A 19,560-nucleotide genomic window follows, 5' to 3' on the forward strand; every position below is an offset into this window, starting at 1 on the left:
TTCTCCCTTACCTCCAGTCCGACCCTCTAAGCTTCATCCCTATGTGGAAAGGACTTGGCCCTGGACTTCCTGTGCTGTGTGAACCTGGACTGGCTCCCACCCTCTCTGATGATGTAAATAATACGGTTTTAGTCCACATTAATTGTGAGTTCAATGTGCCAACCCCAGCATTAAGTGCTTTGCCACACAACACCCTAGGAGGTAGGGACGTTATGATCCTTTTCTCCAGATGAGGAATGGGAGGCTCCGAGAGGGATAGTCACTAACCTGAGATCACACAGCGAGTAAATGATGAAGCCAGGTGTGCCTCATTCTCGAATTTCCCCTGCCCTGCTATGCATCACAGGGGGCTGGGCCCTTTGAAAACTACATTTCCCAGGCTCCCTTCCCTGCTGTTTCCTGTTGGAGTCTGCCAATGGGAAGCACTGATGGGAGATTGACAGGTGGGCGAGTGGAGGGGAGAAGTCAGGGCATTTCATCCTCTCTCTTTCTGCTTCCAGTATTGCCTTGGTGGTGGCTGTGTCTCCTTTGTGTTTCGAGCCCCCACAAGGTAGCCCCTAACTCTGTGATTCCTAAATCCCATCAGGGAGCTCTGGCTGTGGGCTCTGGTAACACCACTTCCTGCCTCTGCCCTTCGGGCCTGGGGGTGGAAGTGACATAGTGCTGCTGCTAATTGTCTCACTGCTCCCAGCTGTTCCTTCAGTTTTCCCTACACCTTTGTAGTAATCTCCCTGTATTAAGTTCCCTCTGTTGAAGGACCTGGCAGGGACTCCATTTCCTGTCCGGAAACACTGAGGTTCTGTGGTTGGGCTAAACTGCTGTTACCTTTCCGGTTCTTCTGCTTCCTTAGGGGAACAGGGAAGGGACCTGAGATTAAGGGATGGGGATCCCGCATGTGTGCACATGCATGTACAGACTCACTCTTCATCGTCTTCACAGCCACCTTGAGGATGGAGTCATCCTGGTTGAGCTGGCCTTCCATCACAGCTCCAAACTCTCCTGTGGGGGACCAGAGAGAGATGCTGACCTCAGGGGGGCGCCGTAGGGACTGCATTTCCTGTGGTTGGGCGGGGGTGGGGAGGACTTCATGGTTCAGGGAGATGTGTGTGTGTGTGTGTGTGTGTTATGGGGGGACTCACCTTCTCCCAGGGTCTTCCCCAGGGCCACCTTATGCCGGTCCACCATCACATCCCGCAGCTTCTCCTTCAGTTCTTCACTGATGCCCAGGCTGTTCACTGCATGGGAGGTAGGGGTAGACAGAGAGCCATGGAGCAGGGCTGACATCCAGACGCCACTCGCCAATAGGGATACAGGCGTGCTCATTTTATTGCGCTTTGCTTTATTGCACTTTGCAGATATTGTGTTTTTTACACATTGAAGACCCGTGGCAACCTTGTGTCGAGCGAGTCTATAGGCGCCGTTTTCCCAATAGCATTTGCTTGCTTCGTGTCCCCGTGTCACATTTTGGTAATTCTCGCAATATTTCAAAACTTTTCATTATTTTTATATTTGTTATGATGACCTATGATCAGTGATCTTTGATGTTACTACTACAATTCACTGAAGGCTCAGATGGTGGTTGGCATTTTTCAGGAATAAAGCTACTTAAAATTAAGGTATGTACATTGTTTTTAAAGATATAATGCTATTGCACACTTAGTAGACTGCAGTATAGTGTAAACATAACTTTTATATGCACTGGGAAACCCCAAAATGCGTGTGACTCGCTTTATTGCGTTATTTGCTTTATCGTGGTGGTCTGGAATCAAACCCACCATATCTCTGAGGGTATGCCTGTATACCCATTGTTAAAATGCTGAAATACTTCTGCATTCATTCAAAATTAGCTAATGCCCAGAGCAACCCCCCCAGCCCCACCCTAGCTTCTCCTCTAAACCCCCTGAATCTTCCCCCAGAGCAGCAACTAAAGGGTTAGAGCCTGGCACATAATCTTGCACCAGTGGGCACCCTGATTGGTTAGCGTCCTGCCGTACCAGACATTTCTTAACTGTTTATTGAAGTATAAACTGCAAAAATCATAAGTGAGCAGCTCAATGGATTTTCACAAACCAAACACAGCAGTGTAACTAGCACCCAGGTCAAGAACAGACCATGACCTGCCCTCTCAGGAGAGTCCACTTCCCTGACTTTTCTTAGTCTTTTAGTCTTTTCTGTTTTGGGATGATTAGTCTTTTCTGTTTTGGGATGTTATAAACATGGAATCACATAATATGTTCTCTTCTGTGTCTGGCTTCTTTCACTCAACACAACGTCTATGAGATCATTGTAATGTAGTTGTTGTGTGTAGTTGGATTTATTATTTTCACTGCTGTGTAGCAATCGTTTTCCAACTTATTGGCCTCAGGACCCCTTCACATTCTTAAAGTTATTGAGGCCTGAAAAGAGCTTTCTTTTATGTGGGTCATCTATACACCAGTATTTATTGTGTTCAAAATGAAAACGGAAAGATTTTCTTTTTCTTTTTCTTTTTTTTTTTTTTTGGCCTCGTGGCACAGCATACAGGATCTTAGCTCCCCGACCAGGAATCAAACCCGCGCCCCCTGCAGTGGGAGCATGGAGTCTTAACCACTGGACCGCCACTGCCAGGGAAGTCCCACGGGTAGATTTCCAAAACACAAGGATACACAAGCACGTGTTCAATCAATCAACAGGACGATGACATCATCACATATTAGAAAGCCTCTGGAAAGCTCCATGGAGTGCTTGCGAGGGAATGAGAGTGCGAAAGGGCAAAAGATGTCTTGGTGTTAATACAAAAATAATTTTGACCTCGTGGACCTCCTGCGAAGGTCTTGGGTACTCCCGGGGACTCAGGTCACACCGCGAGAACTGCTGCTGCACGTTATTCCATTAGATTGCTGTGACCTCCTCAATTCCTCTTTCTTCTCCTTTTCAATAAATGTCTTTCCCAGCCCCTTCTGGTGTCTCCCTGGGGCCCTGGCAGTCTTCTCACTGTGTGCCAGGAAGATACCTAACTCTGTCCCTTTTCTTTCTGGATCTGTTTCCCCAACTGGAGAGATTAAGAGATTGGACTGGATGGCGTCTGAGGTCCCTCCTTAGCTGGGACCCTCCGTAACGCTAGAATCCTCTGAGTGTCTATAGTTCTAAGATTCTATGATTTTTAAGATCCTAAGGGTCTATAGCCCTGGGTTATGATTTTTTAGGCCAAGATCTATTCTACCTCTCTCACATTCTTTAATTCCAAGAGGCAGTTAAGAGGATGGACTTGAGAGCGAAACTGCCTGGGTTTGAATCCCAACTCTCCAGCTCACAAGCTGTGTGGCCTCCAGCAAGTTACTTAACCTCTCTATGCTGCAGCCTCCTCACCTCTGAAGTGGGGCGGGGGGATAACGTACCTAACTCATTGGGTTGTTGTGAGGATTAAATTAAGTGACGTGTAGAGCACTTAGAACAGCACCTGTCACAGAGGAAGCGCTAGGGTTGGCTGTTATCATCAGCATCATAATCATTTCATCAGCAGCATCTTCTTCATAGTCATCTTCATCATCTTTATCATTATCATCATTATTACGTTGTTCTAAGATCCTATGGCTCTAAGTTTGGTCTTTCTAAGATTTACTATGTCTAAGATTCAATTATTCTAAGGTTGTGTGTGGTTCCACAATTCTGTTGCTCTTAGGGTCTGTGGTTCCAACATCCTAGTATTCCAAGGCCTTCAGAAAATTTTGGTTCATGCATCTGCAGAAGCCCAGCAGGCCCAAAGCTCTATACTTCTTATCCCAAACCCAGGCAGGGAGGCATGGGGTTCACTTACAGGTGGCTTCAGTGGTCCGACGGCTGTAGGACTTGCGAACACGGTACCTGACCACCAGCTCGCCCCTCTCCATTGTTGGTTCGAACACCTCTCTGGGGGGAATAGAGAGGAGATGAGGGCAGGGCAGAACCATGTGGAACCCCCTCCTTCCACCAACAGTGAAAGCGAGCGCCATCCCCCCACCCCCAGGCCTGCCCACCCTCTCCTCCAGTGTTTGCTGAGCAAGTCTTGGACGGCTACCTTCTGCCTTCCATTCACTCCCCAGAGCCTTGCCCTCATTCTGATTCTTGGTAACCTCTCCTCCTGCACCAGCCTCCTCACGGTCTCCCCACCTCCGGCCCCTCCATGCCAGTCCATGCTGGCCTTCCGACCCACGTGGCTCCAACTCACCCGTAGCGGGTCTCTTTCTTCCGCCGGTGGACGAGGAACAGGGCCAGGATGAGGACACAGGCAGCAGCCACCACTGCTCCCAGCAGTACGTACCACCAGGGCCACGAGAAGGCAGGGACTGGGGGTTCACTGACTGTCAGGGGGTACGCAGGACAGGTCATGGTTGAGGTCTTGGTTCCAGCTCCCTGGGCCCCAAGGGGGTGATGTTGAAAGGAGGCAGGTGTGGATATATTTGATGAGGCATGTGACAGGTGCCTTCCCCTATCTGGGGAGACTGGGCTGGGCTGGACAGGGCATGCAGTGGATACGATCGGAGTGGATGTTAAAGGAAGAGCGTGAAACTTGTAGGATGAGTACGGTGAGTTAAGAGTGGGATGGGGGGCCTCCCTGGTGGCGCAGTGGTTGAAAATCTGCCTGCCAATGCAGGGGACACGGGTTCGAGCCCTGGTCTGGGAGGATCCCACATGCCGTGGAGCGACTAGGCCCGTGAGCCACAATTGCTGAGCCTGCACGTCTGGAGCCTGTGCTCCGCAACAAGAGAGGCCGCGATGGTGAGAGGCCCGTGCACCGCGATGAAGAGTGGCCCCCACTTGCCACAGCTAGAGAGAGCCCTCGCACAGAAGCAAAGACCCAACACAGCCGTAAATAAATAAATAAACAAACTATTTAAAAAAAAAAAAAAAAAGAGTGGGATGGACAGGGACTTCCCTGGTGGCGCAGTGGATAAGACTCTGTGCTCCCAATGCAGGGCGCCCGGGTTCGATCCCCGGTCAGGGAACTAGATCCCACATGCATGCCACAACTAAGAGAGTCCGCATGCCACAACTAAAAAGCCCACACGCCTCAACTAAAGATCCCGTGTGCCGCAACTAAGACCTGGCGCAGCCAAGATAAAAAAATAAATAATAAATAAATAAATAAATATTAACGAAAAGAATGGGATGGACACTGGGGGATTGTGTGATGCGCATGGAAGGAGTGTGGGATGGGAGTGAGAGGCCTGTGCAGGGTGGGCTGTGCAAGGTAATGTGAGCAGGGGATGGTTGTGAGTAAATCTCAAGTGGTGTATGGGTGTGTGATACGTGTGATGATCGTGCAAGGAGGGGGGACTTGGGTGTGGAAAACAGATGAGTAGGGAGAGAACGCATACAGTGTAGGACTGGTGCACGAGGCATGTGCAATGAATATGCAAGGAGTTTGAGGCTCCAGGGACCAATGGCCAAGGAATATTTTTGAGGAGTGTGTGATGGCTATGGACGGGTTTTATTTTTATTTTTATTTTTGGCCGCCCTGCACCTTCTGAGATCTTAGTTTCCTGACCAGGGATCGAACCCAGGCCCTTGGGAGTGAAAGCGCCGAGTCTTAACCACTGGACCGCCAGGGAATTCCCTGGAAGGGTTTTTGTAAAGCAAGGGATGAGAGTAAAATAAATGTGTAAAGGGGCATAGTGTGCAAAGGAGTGTGTAAAGAGTGTCAGGTGAGTACTGGAGGAACTGGGATATGTGAGGATTCAAGGAGTATTCAAGGAGTTTTAGATACAAGGAGGAGCGGTATTCATAAGGATGTAACTTTGGTGTGAGAGGAGTGTGGAACAAGCGCGCAAAGGACATGGGAAGGGAAGACGAGAAGCATGGGATGAATGGAAAGGGGGTGCAAAAAGGTGGGAGTGAGTGTGTAAGGAATGGAGGATGGGTATGTGCTGAGTGTACCAGGAGTTTGTTGTGGGTGTGTGCAGAAAGTGGGCATGGGTTAGGATCGGCTTGGGGTGAGGGAATAATGTGTAAGGAGTGTCGAGTGAGTGTGCAAGGAGAGTCGCAGAATGTGGGATCGTGTGGACTGAAAGTTTTACAGTGCTTGCAATGTGGGAGGTAGAGTGAGTGTGTAAAAGGTATGCAGAGTGTGTGAATGAGAAGTGTGGGTGTGCATTGGGTTTGGGAGGCACGTGTGAGGAATGGAGGGTTATAATGGGACGAACGTGAAAGGAGGATGGGATTAGTGTGGAAAGGTATGCAAAGAAATGCAGGAAGGCATGTAAGGATATTTAAGGATAGTGGGTTGAGTTACAAGAGGGGCTGTAATAGTGCTAGGAGGGTACAATGGGTGTAGGAGGAATGTTTGAGAATTGTTGGAGAAATATTTGAGAAGGATGGATATGAGGGGGATAACTCACCTGTCTGTTCATTTATCCATCCATCCACCCACCTACTAATTGATTCACCCACCCAACTACCCATCCATTCATCCATCCATCCATTCATCCACCACCCACCCACTCATTCATTCATTTGCCATCCACCCATCAATTCATCCATCCATCCATCCATCCACCACCCACCCACTAATTCATGCATTCATCCATCTACACATCCATTGATCCACCATTCCATCCATCCATCCATCCATCCACCATTCACTGTGTACCTACAATGCACTGGGTCATTCCAGCCACCTCGATCAAGGACCACACAAACCCAAGAAGTAGAGGATTAGAGTGATGAGTTTGAGAAATATGAAAGGGATGTGCAAAGGGTATGTGTGGTGATGGGGTCCTCACTGGGCAATGAGGGAAGGGAGGGAGAAGAGGCGGGTGCGAAAGTCCTTACCCAGCTGGTGGATTGGCTGTCCTTGTCCTGTGAGGAGAAAGGACAGAGGGAGGACATGCTCAGAGAGGGCAAGACTGGTAAGACACGGGTGAGGGAGTGAGGCTCTCAGTAAGGTTCCAGGTAGGAACAGAGCCTAGACTGGGGTAATGCTCAAAGGTACAGGGAGCAAGTCACGGGCATCTGGGAGAGACTAGGTCCCTGTGGGTAGGTTGAAGGGGGCTGAGCACGGCTTTGGAGTTACCTGGGCGCCAGAGCACCAGGGGCACAGGGAGGCTCCAGGGTCCATCCCCAGCGGCGGTGTAGGCTGCCACGCACACCGTCAGGTTGGGCACAGACCCGTCCCCCCGCAGCTCCAAGGTCACTTCTCGCCTTAGCCCTACGTCCATTAGCACCTAGGACGTCCAGATGTGGCATCAGAGTAGAGCTCCAGCCCCTAACGCTTAAGCCTTCACCCTCAGTCTCAACTCCCCATCTTTCTCAAAGCCCTCTCCTCTCTCCTCATCTCCAGTCCCTCATGCCCTACCTCTTCCTACCCTTCATTTCTCATCCCCCATCCCGTCCTCTCCTTTCCATTCTCCATCCCTACACCCACTAAAATAACAGCTCCACCAGGACTGGGACGTCGTTTTATTCACTCCCACATCTTCAAGTCCTAGCATGATGCGTGCAACACGGTACTTTTGTTGAAGAACTGAATTCTCATCTTTTCACCCTCATCGCTCCATACCCTTCTAACTCCCCACCCTCTCTCCCACCCCATCTCTCCACCCCAGGGTGCTGCTGTTCATTTATCCATCCATCAGATAGTACCTTTGTGCCAATTAGGAAGAGGCACCCCTTCCTCAAGATGTTATGCCACTATCTGCTGTAAAACTGTCCTGGTAAATATAGGTCTACTGAAACGCTTTGTACATGATTCATAAATAGCCATCCCTAACCCTCTCCCGGACCCCTTTAACCATCCCACAGTGTGCTCTCCTAGCACAGTGTGATGGCGTCCTACCCAACCTGCTCAACTGCCCATGTCTGCCCTGTCATCTTCTCCCCACCACTCCTCCCTCCTCCACAGCCACTCCGCCCCAACCTAGCCAGCAGCACCCACCTCGGGGGTATCCTGACCTCGATAGGCCAGTCGGTACCCTAATAGGGTGCCCTGCAGGGGCGCCCTTGGCTCCTGCCAATGCACGAGGGCTTGGCTCCCATTCCGCATGGCGCTAACGTTCTCAGGAGGGCCCAGGGGCACTGGAGGACAGGGAAGAGGGGAAGCTGGCATCCCCACCTCTTCCTGACCCCCACCCCTGTTCCCAGGAAGTAGGGGCAGGGTACAGAGGGCACGCACGTGGGCAACTCGTGCAGGCCTCCCACGAGCAGAAGCAGAGGGAAGAGGTCCGGGAGAGATGCCAGTGCGCCACGCTGAGGAGTCGGGGACCAGGCAGGAAGGAGATCGAAGCCACGTGGGTTAAGTGGGTGAGAGGAGATGCTGGGGGTCATACTGTTGTACGCAAGGGTCAGTGGGACAGTGAGCGACGTCTCCTGGCCACCAGCCCCTTCTTACCTCCCTCCGGTGTCTCCACAGGAAGCCAGTGGGTCCAGGGTGAGGGGCCCTGGCTACTGACACACGCCACCCGGATGTGGTAAGGGGTGTGAGGATGGAGTTTGCCCAGCCGCAGTTGGTGAGGCGGAACAGATGCTTGCAAGGTGAGGGGTTCCTCTGGGGGGTCTGGCTCTCCCAGCCAGGTGCCCACCCCATCGTCTGACAGCACAGCCTGGGGAGAGAGGGGCGCGTGAGGACAGGTGGCCACGCAATCACTGGAGGTGCTCACGCAACTCTCAGTGGTGGTGATCCTGCTGTGACGACACAACTTTGCAAGGATGTGTGTGTGTGTGTGTCACAACTCCATGTTAGTGCAACATGGGCACCTGCGTTTGCAAAGCGAGGAGACCACCCAGCTGCACAATGTGGCTCTGCCATCACTTGCAAATGCCACTTCTGACAAGACTTTCCCTCTCTGAGCCTCAGTTTCCTAATCTGGAAAATGGGGGCTTAGAGGAGCAAATGCCTTCCAGGGTTGCTTAAAGATTCAATGTAGGACAGTTGCACAGTGCATGGCAGGTGGTCAGCATCAACAATAATGACAATGACATTCAACCACAGGCAAAAGCAATGTCCCACAGTAGAAGTCAGAAGAGGGAATTCCCTGGTGGTCCAGTGGTTAGGACTCCGTGCTTTCACTGCCATGGGCCCGGGTTCAATCCCTGGTGAGGGAACTAAGATCCTGCAAGCCGAGCGGCTCAGCCAAAAATAAAAAAGTCAGAAGAGTGGGCATCTCTAGGGGCTGAGGGAGCCTTCAAGGGAGCTGAGAAGTGTCTGCATCTTGATTCAGAGGGAGGTCACATAGGTTAAACAATCTAGGTGTACACCAAAGATTATGCACATTATGTATGTTATACCTCAATTTTAAAAAAGAAAAGCCTTGGAACTTCCCTGGTGGCACAGTGGTTAAGACTCCATGCTCCCAATGCAGGGGGCCTGGATTCGATCCCTGGTCAGGGAACTAGATCCCACATGCATGCCGCAACTAAGAGTTCGCATGCCACAATTAAGGAGCCGGCGAGCCGCAACAAACACCCGGTGTAACCAAATAAATAAATAAGAAAAGCCTTTTACACATCTGAACTCATTTGATCCTCACCTCAGCTTTGCATTGTAAGTATGTGCTGTGTTTATGCCCATTATATGGATGAGGACACTGAGGCTCAGAGAGATGGAATCACTGGCCCAAGGACACCAGCTTGTCACTGATGAAGTTGGGACCTGAACCCCATCCTGTCTTCAAAACCTTTGCCCTACTGACAACAAGAACGTCCATTTAGGAGCATCAGTAATAGTAATAATATTTCTCTTCTGTTCAGAGAGGCAATGCAGCTTAGTGCTGAAGAGCACGGATACTGCATCTGGTATTCAAATCCAGCCTCTACCACTCCCTAGCTCTGCACCTCAGTTTCCTCATCTGTAAAATGGGATAACAACAGTGTTTCCCTACTTCGCAGGGTTAACTGAATTGACTCTCGTAAGTGTGTAGAAGAGTGTTTGTGCATATCGAGAGTTTGTCATTATTATTTTGTGTGTGTGAGGTTGTCTGGCCATGAGTGTCAAACTCTGCACATCCTGCACAGCGGCACAGGCTGCTACATCCACCTGGTCGCCAGGAGTGGCACAATCAGGATGGCAGGGGCCACAGCTGGGGAAGACGTCTGTACAGCCCTTCCCCACAGAACCACAACCTGCCACAGCCACACAACCCACAGCCACACAGCTCAGGGGTGCTGCCTTCACCCTGGGGAGCAATCAGGGGATGTAACCACGTCACACAGTGTGTTGGGAAGTTTACTGCTTAAGGCCAGATTCCTTTGGGTGCAAATCTTGGCTTGGATGTTATTTGCTGTGTGATTTAGAGTGAGTGTCTTAACCTCCCTGGGTCTCAGTTCCTGTCTCTGGAAAATGGGCTTCCAAGAGTCCCTCTCTGTCAAGGTGCGAGGTTTAATGAAATGATGCACGTGAACTGGCTTGCACATCCTGTCAACAGCTAACATTTTTTGAGTGCCAGCTGTGTCCCAAGCACCTTGCCAAGCACATTCCTGGATGAGCAAATTGCCTTCTTACCACCACCCTATGGGGTCAATTTCTTTTTTCATTCCCATTTTACAGATGAGGAAACAGAGGCCCAGAGAGATTCAGCAGCTTGCCCAAAGTCACACAGCCCCCGTGTGGGGAGACAACAGCATTGCAAGGCCTGGGGAGGAGATGAGCAGATGGTGGGTAGCAGGATGGGGGGAGTAGGTCTCCATGCCTGATCTCTGACCCACAGTGACTGACCAGAAGGGGAACCTCTGCTGGGACAAAGGGGACGTGGGTGCAGACAGTCAGGCTCCCCCTGCCCACTCCTACTTCTCTTTTCCCTGGGATGGCTGTGACCTCCCACTTGAACCCTTAGCCCATGCACAGCAGGAAGTGAGACCTGGAGAGGGAAGAGGGCACACTTCTGCTTTCTTGGGGACACTGGATGGATGTGGGTTGCGGGTACAGTTGGTGTCTGACCTGACATTTGAGGTCTTCCCAAATCAGCCCGGCCTCTGGGATTGAAATGGTTTTATCCTTTTTAGCCATTGGGGAAGGCAGGTCACTTCCCCTCTCTGGGCCTCAGTTTCTTATCTTGAAAATGGGAAGATGAACAGCCACTACTTTCTGGGGTTAAAATGTCAAGTGAATGTGAGGTTGTCTCCAGGGCCAGGGTCTTTCTTATAAGAAAGGCAGCTCCCGTTTAATCAAGCACTGGCTCTAAATGGTCTTTAGGAAGTCAGGAGTGCCCTTTGGGTTTGGCGAGACAAGGGTTCGAATCCCACGTCTGCCACTTCCTGTCTGTGACCTTGGGCAAGTTGCTTAACTACCCTGAGCCTTAGTTACTTCATCTGGAAAATGGGTGTATCCATAGACCCTACTTCACAAACACTCGAGGGGCTGTGTGAAAAGCTGTAACGCAAGGCGCAGCACATAGGTGACATTCAATAAAAGTTGGTCGTTTTCCATTATTGTCATCTCCCATCACACACACTGTCCCATCCTCACTTAAACTTAAAATCTCAGAGGACTTCAGGCCAGAACTGGATGTCATATTCAGAGATGTGTGTTGGTTTGTTTTTCTTATTCTAGAGTAGGAGCAACTTCAGTGCAGAAGGCTGGGTCTAGCTCATCTGAGTTGTTAGGTATTCTTCCAGCAAACATTCCCTAGTCGATGTCTGGCCCTGCGCTGGGCAATAATAGGGACCCAGTGGTGGCTAAACCAGGCCAGCCCTGCCCTCCCAGAGCTCACGGTCCAGGGGGAGACAGACTCACCCCCAGACAGTGACAACCCAGGGTGGTCAGGGCTGGGACAGGAGAAGTACAGGGCTGTGGGTACCCAGTGATGACTCTGGGCCCTGCTGTCTCGGGGTTCCCATTCCAGCTAGAGTCAATATCACTAACACTAAAAAAATGAAAACAGCCAATAGTGTTTTTTGGGGTTTTTTTGGCAGTGCCACATGGCTTGCGGGATCTTAGTTCCCCAACCAGGGGCTGAACCCACGCCCTCGGCAGTGAAAGTGCAGAGTCCTAACCACTGGACCACCAGGGAATTCCCAAAAGCAGCCAGTAGTTTATTACACATTTCCAAAGTTCCAGATACTATTTTAAGTTTGTTAATTGCATTCACTCATTGAATCCCCACAGCCAGCCTATCAGGTAGGTACCACCATTATGCCCATTTTATGGATGAAAGAACTGAGACCCAGGGAGGTTGTGTCACCTGCCCAAGCTCATGCAGCCAGCAGCTGGTGGAGTCAGAATTTGAACCCAGGACATCTGGCTTAACCCAAGGCTTTAGTGCTTCTCAACACAAGAATGGGTGGGAAGGGCTGGTTTCCCAGGGAGAGGATGAGGGCCTGTGGCTGTGGACGGAAGGAGGGCTGAGATGGAGGTGAGGAAAGCCTGAGGTCTCACCTGCAGGGTGCAGTGGGTGAGGGGATAAATGCCGCTCAGGCCTGGGGTCCAAGCCACCTCCAGCTCCGTCGGCTGGCTGGAAACCAAGTGGAGGTCGCGGGGCCGCTGGGGGAGCACTGTGGACAGAAGAGGGGAGGAGCTGACCCCTTGCCCAAAGCTCACCACCCTGCCCTCAACCCCAGCTCTGATCTTTGACCCAAACCCCCCACCCTCTGACACCCAACCCTCCAGCTCCCTTTCCTGTCACCTGTGATGGTGGCCGTGCGGGATGTGGTGACCCCCTTGGCGTTATGGGCTTCACAGGAGAAAGAAGCAGTCTTGTTCAGGCCTGGGGAGTCATATGAGGGAGGGGCCCAGTCAGAAAGGGGAAGGAGGGGCTCCCGGGCCACGCTGAGCATCCCCTCCACCACGCCCTACCCGACAGGGTCAGTCTAGCACCCAGGGGCGCCTGCTTGAAGGGAGATTGTGGGAAAGGGAGATAATGCACTGGGAACACAGGCCTCCATCCCCAAACACAAGGCCAGCTAACACCCTACCCCACAGACACCCACACCCACACAGATAGAGACACATGCACATGTACACACACAGACACATACACTCAGAACCACATACCTAGACACACACAGGCACACACACTCACACACACGCTCATGCACAGAGATACACGTACATACACAGACGCACAGAAACACTCATACTCACATAGACACACCAGACGCATGCACCAGCACACACAGTTATACACACAGATGCACACAGAAGCACACACTCACATTCAGAAACGCACATACTCGGGGCTTCCCTGGTGGCGCAGTGGTTGAGAATCCGCCTGCCAATGCAGGGGACATGGGTTCGATCCCTGGCCTGGGAAGATCCCACATGCCGCAGAGCAACTAAGCCCGGGCGCCACATTTACTGAGCCTGCGCTCTAGAGCCCGCGAGCCACAACTACTAAAGCCTGCACGCCATAACTACTGAAGCCTGCGCACCTAGAGCCTGTGCTCCGCAACAAGAGAAGCCACCGCAGTGAGAAGCCCGCTCACCGCATCAAAGAGTAGCCCCCGCTCGCTGCAACTAGAGAAAGCCTGAGCGCAACAACGAAGACCCAACGCAGCCAAACATAAATAAATAAACAATAAATTAATTTAAAAAAAAGAAACAAGGTAATCAAAAAAAAAAAAAGGAAACGCACATACTCATACCTAGACACACACAAACACACAGATGTACACACACTCACATATACACACAAGAATAGACAAAATCACTGAGCCACACAGACACCTGTCTCGAGGCATACACATCTAATAGATACACACTTAAGAAACAGGCCCTCATGGGGGTGTGGAAATGTAGAGGTGTTTGCTCATTGACAAGCTTGGCTGCTACCAATCCCTCTCCCCCGCACTCACTCACTCTAGCTCCACTGGCCTCCTGATGTTTCTAGAAGGTACTATGCATGCCCCCACCTCGGGAAATCTGCACTTCCGTTCCCTCTGCTTGGAACAGCATTCCCACAGACATCCGCGTGGCTCCCTCCCGCCCTCCTTCACATTTGTCACTCAGATTCCACCTTCCAGTCGCCTCTGTCCCCAACCACCTTGTTGAAAACTGGAACCTCCCCTCCACAACTAGCCTCTTCCCTGCTTTACTTTCTCTTTGATTCTTCTCATCACAGCATCCTTTACACAGTCCTGTGTATCCTGTTCACTGTGTGTTGACCCCACTAGCATGTCAGCCCAGGAGGGTAGGAGTTTCTGTCTGTTTTGCCCCCTGCTGTATCCCCCCTGGGGCCTAAGATGGCCTGGCACACACTAGGTTCTCCATAAATGTTTGTTGAATGAGTGGATGAATTTATGTGAATACGTTTATGTACTTATGAGCACTTCCGGGTGTGTACGTAGCAATGTGAGCATGTGTAATTCCGTGGGTGAGTTCGTGTGTTTTTGAGTGTCTGGGGGTGGATTGCCTCCCCTTTCCCAGTGTGGTGGTGGTGGGAACACAGGCAGATACACACACATGTACACACACAAAGGCACATAGAAGTACACAGACAAACACAAGAGACGCAGACACACAAACACAGAGAGATACACAACACACAGAGCTATACAACATACGCAGATTCACACACACGGCAACAGAGACATGCACACCCACAATGTCTGGATGACAGGATGTAAGGAGGACCAAGTCTTCAGTCTATGTGTGACTGCAGATCTGTATCTGCCTGTGTTTCTCTGCGTGTCTGTGGATGCTATACGCGTGCGTGTGTCTCCTGCGTTTGTTCTGCGCTGTGCTGTGTTCCCACCACCACCAGCTACCCGCAGACACAAAGTTTCCTTTTCTCAGTTAGCAGAGGGAGTGGAAGGAGGGAAAGGCGGCGAGGCCGGAAGGGGGTGGGCAGGGAAGCTCCTCAGCTCTGCTGCCCAGGCCGCAGTTCCCAGCCAAGGTCAGGTGTCCGGGCCCGCAGCCTCCGCTGCCCCGGGGAGGGACAGGACAGCCCCGGGCGAGCTGCCCGAGGGGGCGGGGAACCTGGGTCCCGTCCAGCCACCTGGCACGTGGGGCCCCGCCAGGGTCACCGCGCGGGAGCCCGCGCTGCCCGCCGCCGTTGGAGCCGTGGGGCGGGAGGGGGGTCTGGAGCCCGGTCCAGTTCCGACCGCAGCATTCCTGCCCCCGCGTGAGTCACCGGGGCGCCCCCCCACCCCCGGCACTTCCGGCCGTACTGGGATCCCCCTTCCCGGGCCCCAGCGGCCCGCACCTTGAGGGAGGGGGAGACAGGGGCGAAAGGGCCTGGGACCCCCTCCCCTCCGGCGGGCTCTCCCTCTACGACCAGCTCCAGATGTGCTTTCCAGATGTACCGTCCCTTTCCTCCCTCTCCCCTTCGGGGCCCCGCGCCACCCTCCCCCACCCCAGAGCGCATTTTACTTTTTCCGAGGGAATTGGAGGGATGGAAGGAGAGAGGGGGCACGCCCTGAGTCAGATCCAGGGACAGACACACACAAACGGACGAAATTCCTTGATACAGCACACACCACGAATTCCTACACACACACAATGAATCACACTTAACGTACAGGGGCCTACAGGGCACGTTACTGGCCCTAAAACAGAAAACAGCAGCACTGGTTAACTACACAGGAGGACGCTGTCGCAAACAGGCAGCGACACAAAAACATACTCTATGACTGACATGTATACACAAGGGGCTGACACTGACGCACATACACAAAGAGAGACACACACATACACAAACACAAACACGCAATCGAACGAGCACACACTGACTACACACACCTAGCAACACAATACACACCTAGGCTGAAGCTGACAGACACACACACCTCCCCGCAGTTCGAGATACACCCACCAAGCAACAAACATACGTTGAGGTTGAAGTGGACAAACGGGTACACAACAGGACACAAATCAGGTTGATGTTGACTGGCTCACACAGAAACACAGCCAAGCCTTCAAAACAGAGCTGGACACACTCAGGTTGCTTCAGACACATTCCTCAAGATGCAGGCTGATACGGAAACACACACTTGCATCGACACACAGGGTTGCTGCAGACACACAAGCGTGGAGAGTGGCACAGACACATATATACACACTGGCTGGTGAGTACCTCAAGTTCATCCACCAAGAGGCAGTCAGGGCTGGGACTGACATACCAGGAGAGCAGACAGAAGCAGAAGGGTGTTGTTACTACCTGCTGTGAATCACACACACATACACACACACACACATGTCTATAGGGGTCCATGGGACAGAGTCACATACCAACATGCTCACCCTGTGACATATACACAGATATCACAGAGCCATCCATACACAGCCACAGGCAGTGGAACCACACCAAGAAACACACCAAGTTGTCCAAGGACACATCCTGAGTCCACAAAGAAACAGAAGCTCCCACTAAGACACACTGACACCTAGAGGCACACGCCTGTAAGCTGGCATCGTCACCTCTATACAGGGAGGTATGGAAAATAGCCACAAGACACACTGCCGTCCATCACTCTGCCATCTCTCTTCACACACACGTACGCACTCCACCCTCTCACAGTGAGTCACAGCTGTGAACACACAAACACAAAGAAGGACAGATAGCAGGCCGACACTGGGATACTTAGCCACACACACACACACACACACACACACACACACACACACACACTGACAGCCCCTGAGAAATTTACAGAAACATGCCATAAAGACCCAAACACAGTGGGACAGACACCTAAGGCGACAGAAACATAGCTAGTCTCACACACACACACACACACACACACACACACACACTCACACTCTGAGACATCCACAGAAGCCGGCCCTCACTAAGGCACACCTTCATACAAACAGGTAGATGCACTGAGACACAGATCCAGAGGGACAGGGACACACCCAGACCTCCCACCCCGCCCCACACACAGAGACACACACAGAGATCCCCACCTGGCAGCTCCCTCACACGCTGATACACACACAGATCCTCTCACACCTGTGCCCTCCATTTCTCCCTCTTCCTGGGATGGGGTGGGGGAACCATCCCCCTCTCCCTCCCTTTTGCCCGGGTCCTGCCAGGCTGACTCAGGCCCCAGAGCTGTGGGCCTGAGTCACCCCTCTGGAGGCCGGCATGCTCACCCCTGCTTCCTCGTACACTCAGGGCCCCCGGAATGCTGGGAATGTGGGCACCTCCTTCCACCCTAAGAGACCCTCCGTCAGGAGTCCCCTCCCCACGCCAGCAGATGGAAGCAGCAGGTTGGGGATGCTGGAAGCCGATGCCCTCCAAGGTCCAGCCGCCTCCCTCTGACTGTCAGCCTCCCCCATCTGTGTTCCTCTGCCTCTCATTCCTCAGTGAGGGGAACCCCCTGTGCTCAGGGTCCCCCAACTCTGGCTGACCGCTGTGTGACCCCAAGCTAGGTCCTGCCCCATCTGTGAGGTGTGGAAGGGGATGGTCACCCTGAGGCTGGGAGGGTTTCTCCTGTCACTCAGACCTGTCGTGTCTCTCTCCATCTTGGGTTACTTCTGTAAGGAGCTAGAGGAGAAGAAGGCCCAGTTGATTCCGGTGCCCTGCTTGGGGTCAAGGGCTGACACAAGGGGCATCAGACCCCCACACACTTGGCCATGGAGCAGCTCAGAGGAAACCCAGGACAAAGAATTCTCTGCAGAGAGGCTGGCATGAATGGAGGGGGAAAGAGCAGAGAGACGGGGAGACAGACACACAGAGCAACAGAGAGAGATGGAGAACAGAGAGACAGAGAGAAAACATACAGAGGGAAACGAGATAGATGGGGACAGAAATGCAGAGACAGAGATATTCAGAGACAAAGAGAAAAAACTAGAGGGAGACTCAGAGACAGAGACAGACAGAGAAGGACAGAGGGACGAGCAGACCCTCACACAGAGGCATGAAGGGCTCCCCACTTCCATCCTGCCTGGCCCTCTGCGCTGAGCTGACCGCATCCTTGGACTCACCTGGAACACGGAGTGTGTGCTGGGCACTGTGGTCCACGGTCGCAGCTAGGGAGACAGCATCCTGGAGCCAGAGTAGGTCCACGGGCTCTGGGGGTCCCTGGGCCTGGCAGCTCAGGTTGAAGGGAGTATTGGCAGCCACAGTCCTGTCCTCAGGCTCCTCCAGGAAGTAAGGCAGGCCTGGGCGGGGGGGGGCAGTGGTGAAGGCTGGGGTCCCTCTGAGCCCCCTAGGTGTCTGACTCACCACTAGGATGTTGTAGGGTGCAGGGTCTTTGACCCCTATGTCTGACCCCTCAGGACACCTCTACCCCCAGGAAACATGATCCCAATATCTGACTCTCCCCACCAATGTCTGAGCCTCTCATGTCTCTTTTCCAGAATGTCTTACTCCTGTTCTTCATGCCACTTTACCTATGAGGAAAGTGAGGCCCCCGGGGGGTGGGGGAGAGGGTTCAGTTGTGCCTCAGATCCTTGATCTGATCCCCGAATGTCCTGCCCCAACCACGTCTGACCCCAGGACAGCTGACAGCCCCAAAGATATCTCCCCCACTGCCCAAAACATATAATCTTGTGCAGGCCTGCCCCCAATAATTTATAGACCCCTCCAGCTGCCTGACCCCCCAAGATCTCTGACATTCCTAGGTTGTACGGCCCCAATGCACGCCGTGAATCCTCCAGCACCTCTGACCCCTCAGGATTCTTGGTCTCCCACGACCTCTGAGCCCAGGGCTCACCCTCCAGCCCGACGTAGCCAGGCTGGGACACGAAGGTCTTTCTGCCCAGGACCACGGCACACTGGTACCATCCAGCGTCTGAGAGCTGCAGGGACGAGATTCTGACAGGGCAAGAGGAGGGATAGAGAGGTTCAGGGTCAAAGCTGCACCCGGGGAGGGGGTCCTCAGAGCTGAAAGAGGAGAGTCTGGGCTGGAAACTCGTAAGACCGAACAAGTGGGTACTATTATTAACTCATTTTACAGAAGAGGAAAGTGAAAGCCAGGGTTAGTTATGTCACATGCTCAAAGCCACGCAGGCAGCGAGTGGCCACGCTGGGGTCCAACCCAGGTGGGGCTCCTGCGAGTGACTTTGCACGCACCGTGTGATGGAGGTGGGGACACAGGGGTCGGGAGGGATGCGGGTCGTGTCTGGTTAGGGGAGGCCGGGCACCTGAGTTGGCTGACCACTTTCCAGTCATCCTGCCCGTCTTCGCCCAGAGGCACCTGGGTCTGGGTGCTGTCTGCCAGCTCTAGGACCTGTCCATCCCGAAGCCAGGTCACCTCGGGGGGCTCCCCCTGAACCTGGAGCTCACACCGAAGGGCCCCCATGAGTCCTCGGGCACCAGTGATGTTCCCTGGACTCCCCACGAAGGGGTGCCCCGCAGCCTGTGGGCCTGCAGGGAGATGGGGAAGAATTCACTCAGGAAACCCTGCTCCCCGCCGACTCCTCGGTTCCACCCCTGCCGGCCTGCCTACTGCCAGGACCCCGCCAGGCCCTTAGGCCCACATAGTTGCAGAGTGACCTCAGCAGGGGGGGTGGAGGGTGGAGGCTTTGAGGGGAAGATGGGAGCCTTCCCAGGGGACTGGGGTCCGGCCTCCATCCTCCGTCCGTTGGGAGTAGGCCGGGGATCTGGCAGCCTCCCACGCCCTGACTGCTTGGCTGGCCTGCCCTCCCTTAGGGTCTCTAGAGACTTGACAGCTTAGGCTGGTGGACGGTGGGGAAGAAAAGGGGATGGGAGGGAGAGGAGAGAGAGA

The 19,560-nt window shown here is 53.0% G+C and overlaps 1 protein-coding gene across 4 annotated transcripts in view; it reads right to left on the reverse strand.

Annotated features, from left to right (window-relative positions):
* The window catches only part of AXL (AXL receptor tyrosine kinase), a 30,491-nt gene that overhangs the window by 9,605 nt on the left and 1,326 nt on the right, over positions 1 to 19,560 (reverse strand). The window contains exons 2-14 of one of the 4 annotated variants that reach the window (XM_036834741.1): positions 18,977 to 19,199; positions 18,547 to 18,647; positions 17,816 to 17,992; positions 12,573 to 12,653; positions 12,326 to 12,441; positions 8,345 to 8,555; positions 7,892 to 8,031; positions 7,031 to 7,181; positions 6,790 to 6,816; positions 4,187 to 4,319; positions 3,797 to 3,888; positions 1,140 to 1,235; positions 922 to 999 (exon numbers count right to left, since the gene is read on the reverse strand). In XM_036834741.1, the coding sequence (XP_036690636.1) occupies positions 922 to 999; positions 1,140 to 1,235; positions 3,797 to 3,888; positions 4,187 to 4,319; positions 6,790 to 6,816; positions 7,031 to 7,181; positions 7,892 to 8,031; positions 8,345 to 8,555; positions 12,326 to 12,441; positions 12,573 to 12,653; positions 17,816 to 17,992; positions 18,547 to 18,647; positions 18,977 to 19,199 (1,626 nt within the window). Of the gene's footprint in view, positions 1 to 921; positions 1,000 to 1,139; positions 1,236 to 3,796; positions 3,889 to 4,186; positions 4,320 to 6,789; positions 6,817 to 7,030; positions 7,182 to 7,891; positions 8,032 to 8,344; positions 8,556 to 12,325; positions 12,442 to 12,572; positions 12,654 to 17,815; positions 17,993 to 18,546; positions 18,648 to 18,905; positions 19,200 to 19,560 lie in introns of all 4 variants that reach the window. The other 3 variants (XM_036834742.1, XM_036834743.1, XM_036834745.1) reach the window with 3 other exon arrangements.

This window comes from Balaenoptera musculus, chromosome 19, assembly GCF_009873245.2.
Source record: "Balaenoptera musculus isolate JJ_BM4_2016_0621 chromosome 19, mBalMus1.pri.v3, whole genome shotgun sequence".
Lineage (NCBI taxonomy): Eukaryota > Metazoa > Chordata > Mammalia > Artiodactyla > Balaenopteridae > Balaenoptera > Balaenoptera musculus.